Source organism: Urtica dioica, chromosome 8 (genome assembly GCF_054948205.1).
Source record: "Urtica dioica subsp. dioica isolate 48M chromosome 8, U.dioica_male_clone48M_v1_H2, whole genome shotgun sequence".
NCBI lineage: Eukaryota > Viridiplantae > Streptophyta > Magnoliopsida > Rosales > Urticaceae > Urtica > Urtica dioica.
Window position 1 is genome coordinate 1,508,144 of NC_142763.1, and position 11,854 is coordinate 1,519,997.

Consider the following 11,854-nt stretch of genomic DNA (forward strand, 5'->3'; position numbering starts at 1 on the left):
AATTTATTTACACTTTTTTATTTTATTTTATAAATTGGTTGATTTAATATATCCTAAACCTGTCAGCTACTATACTAATTACTAAATACTAATGTGACTTGTTAAAAAAAAAAAAAAACTAATGTGACCAATAATCATTGTGGTCTATGACTCTATGGTGATCCATGATCGGATATATAATAAAAAAAAAGTTTGACGGGCTGTAAAAAAGTGTCAATTACTTTTCGTTTCTTTCCAATTTATGAAGGTGATTCAATTGAGTTGTTGGGTTAATTTACGCTAATTCATATTTTATCAAGGACCCATCGAACACGTGTCCCGTGGTCCATAATTTTCGAAAATACAAAAAATGAAACAAGACATAAGAACAGCACGAGGGAGTGTTTTTAGTTAAAAGTGGGTTATTATTTTCTAATACGATCAATCAATTTAATTTACTCTGATTGTGATTTGTGAGTATACAAATGAGGACGATGTACAATGCCGATCGATGAATTAGTACAAGTTAGGATATAGACAGCAGTATTTCAGAATTTACTATCGTTGATGTGTTTCGACTTTTCAAGAGCTTATTTCCTTATAAACTAGAAATTAAACAACGATCACCAACCACCACAATAAACTATATTTTCTTGCAAAATTTAGGGAAAAAATAATATAAAAAACAGGAGTTTGTACTTTGTACTCTTTTTTATTGCAAGTTTGAAGTTACTGAAGCTCTTTTTCCAGTCTACTTGAAAACTTTGAGCAAAAGAAAAAAACGTTTAACTTGAAAATTCTCATATTACATTTACATTGAACTTGTAACTTCTTCAATATGGCCAGGTTTTACTGAGACACTTGGTTGATGATGATTGATGAGTTGTCAAGAGAAATTATAGACGAGAAAGAGAGAAATGTCCACGTTACTTGTTCCATTTTTTTTAATTATTTAAAAAAAAAATTGAAGTGATCAAAAGCGGTCATGTTATGGCCATACCGCCATTACGCCATACAAAATCATAAAGGATCATGATGGTGTGTGCTTGGTTTATAAATGTCTATTCAATAGAGAGAATATTCAAAAGCTAAATGGCCTTTAGTAAATCGGTCAAAACAAATATATCAACGTTAACATCGTTACCTTTCCTATAGCTTAAGCACATCGTTAATAGAATCTAATTAATTAGAGAAAGAAAGCCTTTGAGAATGGCTTTTTACCCATAATTAGTAAAATATCGTCAATGACACAAATGTACGATTCATAAAAAATGAAAAACAATTAAAGAAGACTTGTAAGGCAAGTCTTTTAAGTTAAGCGTCGCTGTATTACAAATATATGTTGCTAATCTATGCTTGTGTGTACACATGTTTTTTAAATTAAACACAGAAGTAATTTCAAGGGAAGAAATTACCATCATAAGAAATTAAGAATCTCTTGATTGAGGTTACTCGTCGCGTCATAATTTTCCTTTTTTTAAATGGTCTGCTTGTTTTGGATAATCGACACAATGACAGCGACATCATCGAGCTTTCCACCGGAATATCCCACGTACCCGGCCACCTGTGCTGCGTCTGAGAATGGAGTTCTCGAGGACGATGGTGACCGAGCAACTTCTTGGGCTTTATGGGCCAACGACTCAGCTATATCCTGATGCAAAGTAAGGATTTTTTTTTCTTCTTCTTTCATATCTCGCTTATAAATAGATGGCTTTTCTTAGGTTACTAATGAAGTTTAAATAAATTTTCAAGAGAAATTTGGTTTCGTATTTTTTGATATTTTCTCAAACCAATGAATTCAAGATAAATTTGTTTCCCAATGTGCTGACCTGACCGAGGAATTAACTGAATATATGGTTTTGGAAGATCTTGATTGTTATTTTTGACGAAAATATAGAAGGAAGATGTTAGACTTTCAAATCAAGAGGTTAATCAAAACTGATCTAATTCTTATTATCATTCTCTTATATCTAAGTTCCTAACAGTCTTGGTGAGCTAAATCAATAGTTTTAAGATTCATACGCTATTTTACTGCTTTCGCTGCATCACGAAATCAGACCCAAGTTTCACCCAAGTTTAACGATAGATTGATTTAATTTTTCACCCGTTTCCATAGAAACTGGAATACAGTTATTAGTTATTCATTTTCTCCTCTTATTTTCTCTCTCATTTTTATTTCCCTTCTATTTTCCCTCCATCCAATCAAGTACATCACAAGGAAAATATGAGGGATTTCATTCTCCTTTCCCTCACATTTTCCAGGTTCCAAACACACTCCAAGTGAAACGATAATCTGAGTTGAGAGGTTTTTGGTACCTGGGGTTTGAGGCCGGATTTCAACGACTTTGTTGCGAAAGAAGCAATTTCTTGGTCGTACAAGTTGTCGAAAAGGCCGTCTGTTGCAGTGACGACCACATCTCCCTCTTCCAGATCGATCTTGTACGACTGAATACAAAAAAAAAAAAACATATCAAGAGATTTCTTCGGAAACAAGTTATCTACCATTTAATTAAAAACTTGTCCCGAAACACGTGATCTCAAACAGCACAAACCTGAATGAGTTTCGAAGGATCATCGCCTTTCTCAACGTGTAACGGAAAATTGAACTCGTGGACCGTGGGAGACGATTGGTGAAGGACGTAGCCGTCCCTGATTATCACGAATCCCGAGTCACCAATGTTGGCCACGTGGAAAGCCTGCAGAACGAGGAAGAGGTTTTTGCTATGCAATTTTAAAATTTACCGATTTTTGAACATATGATAATTACGTTAATATACCTTGCCATCAAAGTGAGCGACCAAAATTGTGGACGATCCGGGTGATTTTGACTCAGCAACACTTCTAACAAGAGCTTCTCCTGGGTTGTTCATTGGACTTCCCTCAAAATCTGATACAATTCTTTCACAGTTCTCCATGAGTTCTTGGGCATATACTCCCGAATTCACTCCTGAAGAATCAGATTGGAATCTCATAAACAATTAAGTAAATAAAAAGCCAAAGCAAAACATGAAGTGTCAGAAAAATAGCCAGAGTCCGAACCTATAGAGCCAAAGCAACTAGAGTGAGACCCAGAACTCTTCCAAAAGCCTAAACTTCCCTCCAAATTATTATTTTTAACCCTTCTCGAATAGTTTCTAATTATTAATTTTTCCCTTCTTAAATGTTATCTCTTACTTCTATGTTCCATGTACAGATGCTATTTCTAAATATTCTTAAATCACCCTTTAACCAACTACTAATTATTATAATTCCCACCCTAAGGCCTTAACAGCAACGTCACTGTAATCACTTGAAATATTATTGACACAGCTTTTGGCGGCGTTTATACATTGTGGCTGTTGAGGAATTGGACAACGAGTTGATACGCTATTAGTAAGAATAACAGAAAATATTTTTCTTAAACATGCCATTTTTCCTGGAAATTTTAATACGTTTTATTGTATCAATTATTCCGCCGAAAACAGATACCTTGGAGTGACCACTGAGCAACTCCATCGGCCACACCGAGCCAGTTCTGGTGTGCAACAAAATAAGCATCCTCGGCACCTGCCAATCCCTGTAAAACATTTTCAATAAAATCTTCTCAGATTTCGCTAACTAAAGCGAAACAATACTCCATATACATTTTTTTTTTTTCCCATTTCAACATGAAACATGAGAATCTACCTTTGTGGGTTGTTGTAGCAGCAGTGCAGCACCAGAAGACAGTACAAGCTCTCTAGTTGAGATTTCCTCACTGCCCAGACGACGAAACAAATATATATCTCCCCGGAGAAATAAAAATCGAAAAAGGATCACGGGTGATAGCACGCGATCAAATAAAGCAATGTTACTACCTCTTCGGATCCTCATCAGCTGGTGATTCTCCATCTCCATTTCTTTTCTCGACAATCGCTTCCGCTTCTTCCTCAGTTGTGGAAGATGCGTTATGACACACAAGATGGTGGAAGCTACTGAGCTTCTCAACAACACGAAAAAAAGGAATTCGTCAATGCATTAGATCGTATAACATATTTAATTCAGGACTGGGCTGGGCATGATAAACATCACCACCTCAGTCATAGACATTATCGCTACAGACCGAGATTGATTGACTTACTGACCTTTTCGTCTAGTGATATCTCAGAGATAACTTCATGGGATGGTTTTTCGCTGTTTTTCTCTTTGGCCTGAGACATTTCTGTCGGAGCTTCGCCGGGTGTATCGCTAAACGCTAAAGGACCCGAGTCGATTTCAGAAGATACAGAGCCGGTTGTAACTTCATCAGCATTGCTTTCTTTCACTTCATCTTCCAAGTCGGGTTGAGAATTAAAATCACTTTCTTTCGCTTCATCTTCCATGTTATTCTTGAAAGATACCGATGAGCTGATTGTAACTCCATTGGGATTGCTATCTTTCACTTCCTCATTTTCTGAGTCAAGCTTAGAAGATACCAAGCCGGTTTTTACTTCATCGACATTGCTATCTTTCGCTTTATCTTCCAAGTCAAGTTCAGAAGATACCGAGTCGGTCATAACTCCATCGATATTGCCATTTTTCACTCCATTTTCCAAGTCAATCTCAGAAGATACCAAGTCGGTTTTAACTCCGACTACATTTCTATCTTTCCTCGCTTTGTCTTCCAAGTCAAGTTTAAAAGATACCGAGCCGGTTAGAAATCCATCAGCATTTCTATCTTTTGCTTGGTCCAAGTCGAGTTCAAAAGATACCGAGCCAGCTATAACTCCATCGACATCATTGTCTTTTGCTCCATCTCCCAAGTCAAGCTCAAAAGTTACCGAGCCGATCACGACTCCATCGACATTTCTATCTTTCGTTTTGTCCAAGTCAAGTTTAAAAGATACCGAGCCGGTTACAACTCCATCGACGTCGTTATCTTTCGCTTCATCTTCTGAGTCAACTTGAGAAGCCACAGATCCGCTCGAAACTCCATCGACATCACTTTCTTTCACTTCATCTTCCATGTCCAGTTCAGAAGATACAGACCCACTTGTAACCTCATCGAAAACACTGTCTTTCGCTTCAGCTTCCAAATCAAGTTCTGTTGATACCGATCCGGTTGTAACTCCATCGACATCACTCTGTTTTGCTTCGGCTTTTAGGTCACTGTCAGAAGATACCGAGCCAATCGTAACTACATCGATATCTCTCTCAGTTGGTTCATCTTCCGTATTTAGTCGAGAAGATACCAATCCGGTTGTGACTCCATCGACATCACTGTCTTTCGCTTCAACAACACCATAGTCATCACTAGAGGGCGACAATGAGCCCGAAGCCGAAACCTCAACAGCAACAACACCTTCTTCAACTTTTTTTCGTCTCCTACGCCGAACAGAGCGAGACACGGCTTGGCCCGAAGAGCTCTGAGTCTTTTCAACGATCACGTCTCTCGCGTTTCCGAACCGGAAGACCACGCTTCCGTCGGACCTCTCTGCTCAAAAAAAGAAAGAAAAAAAAAGGATCCAAAAAAAAATCACTATCTCACTCGATCAACTCAAGAACATCTGTGCAATGCAATCTCGGCGAATTCGAAAGTTTCCTAATTACAAACAAAATGCAGTAAGATCGGCTAACTTGATCAACTAACGAACTTCAAAATCCCTAAAATAATAATACAGAGATCTGAAAACGAGAAAAACAAAAATATGCGACAATGGAATCGAAATCAGGCGTACTGGCAGATGAAATGAGTCCGAATTCGTCGGAGGAAGGAGGATCGGGATCGGAGCCGGTGCCGGAGGGAATTCGAAACCCGGTCCGTGGCTTTTGGCCGAAATTGGGAATGGCGTTAAAGTGGCGACAAGGTCTCGGGAAGAGAGTTTGGAAGGAAGAGAAGCTCAACGAAGCCATTCTTTAATTCGTCGTCATTCATTTGTTTTGTTAATTTTTATTTTTATTTTTTTTGCTTTTGTAACTTCAGAGATTAACGACGATGTTCTTCTAAATTTGAAGTTCTAACTTCTAATTATTGTTATTAAAGACAACTGTTTTTAGTCAACCTTGAGTTGACGTTCCCGTTGGGTTCAATTTACCCGGGTAATTATTTGGTAGTTTATTTCCCACGTTGCTAGTATTAAATGAATATTATTTCAGCACCAGTGTTTTATTTATTTATTATATAATGTGGCTGAATATTATTTTGAGTTTCCCCATCAAAACCTTGGAAGAATATAATAGTAGTAGTTTTGGATTAAATTGTGCAATATCCATAAAATTAAATTTAAGATTCCTAAACTGATGTGAAATCTGAACTTCTGAAGGCAAGGCAACGATCTATTATTTATCCATAGACCCCTGATATTTAATTGCTTTGAATTTTAGCATGATCCACGAAGAAGAATGTAAATCACATCACTTCAAAGCCTTTTATTTTTATTGGGAATCTGCTCTGCAAACCAAGATTACATTTTGTCAAATTCAACCATATGCTGTAAAAATAACTGCTTATGCAAGTCTCTTAATTCCGATTCATGTTAAAATTCATTAGTGACCATGCAATGCTCTTCTAGTATTTACGCACTAGGAGTCACATCAAAGCTAAAGCAAAGTTTTTGTGAGCCACACATTCATGTATATTTTAACCTTTCATGAATAGAGAAGTGAAGTGAGCCGCACATTTGTTCTGCCCATATTTTACCCTTAAATCATGCTCTTGGGGATTTTTGTAGTCCAAAAATCCAAATGAGAAAGAACCGTTAATTTTTAATTTTATATAAACTGTCAACTTTGAGCATAGAATAAAAAATAAAAAATATTAGCATATGACACGTTGACGGAAAGTTGGTACTTTAGGCGAAATTGTAACAAGATAAAGAAAAGAGGAAAGGACAGAAACCGCAAAGATAAAATTTAAGGGACCAAAATGCGACAGATCAAATAGTGCAAGGACCACTATGGAAAATAACCCAAAAATATAAGGTCCACGTGGTTGGAGAGAAACATAGGAGATGAAGGAGTGAGTCGTGATTGGCCCGAAATCTATCCAACGAGACCTCAACAAGATTTCATTATCCTACTTGGCTCCTCCAAAATCATCCCTTTGGATTTCTTGAAAAACACCAATCACATAAACACACTCACTCTCTATATCTCACTCAAAAACACCACACGCTCCAAAACCAAAACCAAAACCACCACACCAATCTCACAAACACACAGAGCAAAGAGAGAGAGAGAGAGAGAGAGAGAGATTATGGCAGCGACTTCGGCGGCGGTGCTTAACGGGCTGGGCTCGGCTTTCCTGAGCGGAGGAAAGAAGAGCAGCCAGGCCTTGCTCTCCGCACGGGCCTTGTTCTCCGCAAGGCCCGGCCAAGTCTCGGGAAAGAGGTTCGTGGTCGTTGCGGCCGCGGCGGCCAAGAAGTCGTGGCTCCCCGGAGTCAGAGCCGGTGGCAACCTCGTCGACCCCGAATGGCTCGACGGCTCGTAAGTCCAAACACCATTTCCCAATTTACTAATTATCATTCACAACATTCAAATTATTTATCTGTTAAAGTTCTAAAATGTCCACATTGAGACCTATCTATATCATTGATAACTGAAAAACAGCATCTATGCCCTTGCTCAATTTTTTTTCTTCCTCACTGACAGAGTTGCCTTAAGACCCAAGCTTTTAAAAAATTAAGTATCATGTGACTGTTACTTTTTTTTTTTTTTCTGATTGAGGCATTTCATCGAACAGCTTAACCGCAGGCTGAAAAAAAAGACCGAATCTAGACTTAAATCTATGCCTTTCCTATCTTGATATACATTTTTTGTGTGTGTTACTGTGGATGACGTGGCAGGCTACCGGGCGATTACGGTTTCGACCCGCTAGGGCTCGGAAAAGACCCGGCGTTCCTGAAGTGGTACAGAGAAGCCGAGCTGATCCACGGGCGGTGGGCCATGGCTGCGGTGGTGGGAATCTTCGTGGGACAAGCGTACAGCGGAATCCCGTGGTTCGAGGCCGGAGCCGCTCCGGGAGCCGTGGCTCCGTTCTCGTTCGGGACCCTGCTCGGGACCCAGCTCTTGCTGATGGGTTGGGTCGAGAGCAAGCGGTGGGTCGATTTCTTCAACCCGGACTCGCAGTCCGTTGAGTGGGCCACGCCTTGGTCCCGAACCGCCGAGAATTTCTCGAACGCCACCGGAGATCAGGGCTACCCCGGCGGCAAATTCTTCGACCCGCTCGGGCTCGCCGGAGAGACCAAGAACGGGGTTTACCTTCCCGACCTCGACAAGCTCGACAGACTGAAGCTCGCCGAGATCAAGCACGCCAGGATCGCCATGATCGCCATGCTCGTCTTTTACTTCGAGGCCGGCCAGGGAAAGACTCCCCTCGGAGTTCTCTCGCCATAGAGAGAGAGAGAGAGAGAGAGAGAGAGAGAGAGAGAGAGAGAGAGAGAGAGAGAGAGAGAGAGAGAGCCTTTCTATTTGTCTGATCTCTTTTTTTCACCGTGATGTTTGTTTGTTAATAGATTTAATTCAACATTTTAGCGGTAACCATGAATGATGAGCCTTTTAAGCAAAAACTAAATCCCTCTCTATCATATATATAATATTTGAGCTGTCAGTTTTTACTTACAATCTTTGGAATAATGGGTAAATAGAAATGCATGGATGACAGTAATGGAGTGAAAAAAAAAATGAAAATAAAAACAATCACTATTGAAGTGGTCTAACACCAAACTGTTGTATGCAAGAGGCTTTTTTTTTGGGTAATCAATGTATACATGTGCGTGTGTGTTGTCTTTGTTGATAAGTATGAATGAAGAAAGAGATTTCTGAAGCGAAGTTTTTGTTGGTTTTGTTTTGTGCCTTGTGGTCTGAAACAGGGATGACGGGCTTATGGTCATGAAGTTCCCTTTTGAACTCTATCTACAAAATATATATATATATATATATATATATATATATATATATATATATATATATTATAAAAAAGAAAACGCTGCCTCTAGTTTTTTTTACCCCTTCTTGCTTCAATGTATTAGCAGCAACTAACAATAAGCAGCAGCAAAAGAATTAGTGCGTTTAGTTTGTGATATGTTTCACTTAAAATAAAGATAAGTTGCTAATGGTTTCCAGTCTAACCGGGAACGAGTAATTCTCGGCAGTCTAACCGAAGAAGATTTTAGATTTTAAATACTGGTTCAACTTCAAATACGTAAAAGAAAACGCAGAATTTATGCGGAAAATAACTAGCCAACTGAGATTTCAATAACTAAAAAAATGATGACAAAATGCAGTACGTGAGCAGTGTTGCAGAACTTGAATTCTTGAGACTCAGCATCTAAATTTAAAAACTTCAACACTTTTTTTTTTCTTTTTCTTTTATGTGACTCATATGAATAACTGGAAGTTGCTAGATGACTTAAAAAAGGCCGCAACACATACACTACAGGACAAAAAAAATCAGACGGTTCAAAGGAAAGACTTGAAGAGACAAAATTAGGAAGAGCCAGAGCTAGTACCCATGGCCAACAAAAACTGACCCTCGCAGACGACCTCGCCTCCCACGTAAGCCTTGCCCTCCATTTTGGCGAGCCCGTAGCCTTTTTGGAGCTTGACCAAGGTCATCCTCATCACCAGAGTGTCTCCGGCGATCACTGGCTTGCGAAACCTCACTTTGTCGATTCCGGCGAAGAAGAAATTCTCCCGTGAACCACCCACTTCCGGTTGTAGCATCACAATACCACCCACCTGTGCTAATGCCTGATTTTTTTTTTTAAAAAAAAAAACCCCCCCGAAGAAGAGTTAAAGTCCGGACAATGGTGGATATACATGGGATTCGTAATTTTCATTCACATGAATAAGACCATTAGTGGGAGCCAAACCTATGGTTAAGTAAGAGACTGGTGGTATTTACATGGCATTTGTAATTTTTATTCACATGAATAAGACCACTAGTGAGAGCCAAACCTATGATTAAGTAAGAGACTGGTGGTATTTACATGGCATTCGTAATTTAGTGAGAGCCGAACCTATGGTTAAGTAAGGGCTGGTGGTATTTACATGGCATTCGTAATTTTCATTCACAGTCCATATTTGAGCAGGAAGCTATGTTTTGCGAATCAAGGAGTTTAGCATAACAATATATTCTGCGAGGGATTTTTTTTATGTAGACTTACTTAGCATTATTCTTGCATAGTTTAAGATGAAGAATATGGGCTTAGTGGCAAAACAGTATCAGGATATCTAAAACCCCATTAAAAAAAAATTCAAAAACCCAACATTAATCCCACAAATGAAATATAATGATTAACCGAGGCCATTGTGTGATAACTAGATACTTGATATCAACAGACGGTTGAATAAAAACAATTCCTTTATAGAAAAGTCACATTTCTTGTTATTCATAAACACAACAGCGCAATTCAGAAGTCAGATATTGAGATAGAAACAAGTAGACATAGCAATGCATTTGAAAAGGATCGAAACACAGGAACAAGTAATCGCAACAAGAAGCAAGGGAATGAACACAATACCAATAACAAAAAAACATAATAATTAAAGAAGCAAAAGGAATTTACCTCAACCATGAGAACACCAGGCATAATAGGCCTCTCAGGAAAATGGCCAGGGAAAAAGTTGTCATTGATTGTCACATTCTTGATGGCCACAGCTGAAACTCCAGGATTGTACTCAATCACTCTATCCACTAAAAGAAACGGAAACCTAAACAAAGCGATGAAAAGCTCAACCGAATTAAACCACATCGCCTCATACAATAGTTATTTATTTATCGAATATGCAAGATAATTGGTAGATATACATGTATAAAGTCTTACCTGTGCGGCAAAATTTCACGAATCTTGTTTATATCCATCACAGTGGGAAATGCTTCATATCCTGAAGATTCAAAATTCACAAAACATATATAAATTAATAAAAAAAAAAAATCAAAATATGTGTGATTAACAAAGAGAGCAAAAATGAGAGAATGTGAAAGCGAATTTCTCACTCAATTCGATAGGAACGCTCTCCTGAGACGACTCTTTCGCGGCGTCGGAGGAGCAGAGAGTAGCGAAACGACGCGAAAAAGGTCCGTCGTTTCTGCGGACGCGGATCGAGGGGAGATGAAGAGATCTGGGGCTGATTCGGAGAGATGGCGAGAGAGAAGAGTTTGTGGGACGAGAGACGAGCGACGGGCGAGAAGCTGGGGCGAGAGAGAGTGAGGACGCAGAGGAAGGTACGACCGCCATTGCCGATGAAGCTTGACGAAGAAGAAGAAGAAGAATGGGACGACGATAATGAGGCTGTCTCTGATTTTTTGGCGACGGAATTCTCAATCCTGCTTCGGATCGAACTCTTCCAATCTACTTATTTCACTCTCTTTCTTTCGGAGTGTCCAAAGCAAGTTTGTGATTCTAACAAGAGAGTAGTTCAGAAATTTTGATAAAATATGATTAATAATACATTAATTAGATTTCTATGCCGAAAGTATCATGAATTGGAGTATTGGACTTTTAAGACCAAAATACTTATCAACGCAACCCAATTTATGAAACCATTTAAGTATTTAAGTTTAAGGATATGATTCAATTTAATATATTTAAAATATAGAAAATAGTAGTAGTATATGTATGTGAGAACTAATAAGGGGCATATAGAAAGAGAATCAACGTATGGTTGTACAATTTATAGGTTGAAAAAGATCCATTTTTAACAAAATACAAAATGTATCGTTAAAACTTAAAACTAGGTTAGTCAATATGATTCTAAAAAATTTAGGTTGGTATAACTTCACACCACATATGATTAGTTAATCGTTCAATTCGTGATACATTTAGCTTTGGTGGTGTATGTAAATATTAATTTAGAAAATGACAACTGAATAAGCTATACATAGTATCATCCAACAATATTTAGTTCTTTTAGTCTTTTCGTTCCTTGATTTGGT

The 11,854-nt window shown here is 38.5% G+C and overlaps 3 protein-coding genes across 3 annotated transcripts; 1 reads left to right on the forward strand and 2 right to left on the reverse strand.

The window, feature by feature from the left end:
- Positions 1-1,079: 1,079 nt before the first annotated feature.
- On the reverse strand, positions 1,080-5,932 carry LOC149387059 (Protein phosphatase 2C family protein). The gene is made up of 9 exons (XM_089623758.1): positions 5,655-5,932; positions 4,083-5,410; positions 3,816-3,937; positions 3,646-3,715; positions 3,448-3,535; positions 2,757-2,926; positions 2,532-2,675; positions 2,296-2,424; positions 1,080-1,630 (listed from the first exon to the last, which is right to left on the reverse strand). Exons 1-9 carry the CDS (start codon positions 5,827-5,829, stop codon positions 1,457-1,459), a joined length of 2,400 nt encoding a protein of 799 aa, XP_089479884.1. The 5' UTR covers positions 5,830-5,932; the 3' UTR covers positions 1,080-1,456.
- Positions 5,933-7,018: 1,086 nt separating this feature from the next.
- LHCB6 (light harvesting complex photosystem II subunit 6) lies at positions 7,019-8,531 on the forward strand. Its single transcript, XM_089623195.1, has 2 exons — positions 7,019-7,401; positions 7,761-8,531. The coding sequence occupies exons 1-2, from the start codon at positions 7,172-7,174 to the stop codon at positions 8,308-8,310; spliced, it is 780 nt and encodes a 259-aa protein (XP_089479321.1). The 5' UTR covers positions 7,019-7,171; the 3' UTR covers positions 8,311-8,531.
- A 605-nt stretch (positions 8,532-9,136) lies between these two features.
- LOC149387061 (uncharacterized) lies at positions 9,137-11,420 on the reverse strand. Its single transcript, XM_089624538.1, has 4 exons — positions 10,916-11,420; positions 10,743-10,803; positions 10,485-10,629; positions 9,137-9,666 (listed from the first exon to the last, which is right to left on the reverse strand). Exons 1-4 carry the CDS (start codon positions 11,154-11,156, stop codon positions 9,403-9,405), a joined length of 711 nt encoding a protein of 236 aa, XP_089480664.1. The 5' UTR covers positions 11,157-11,420; the 3' UTR covers positions 9,137-9,402.
- Between the last annotated feature and the right edge of the window lie 434 nt (positions 11,421-11,854).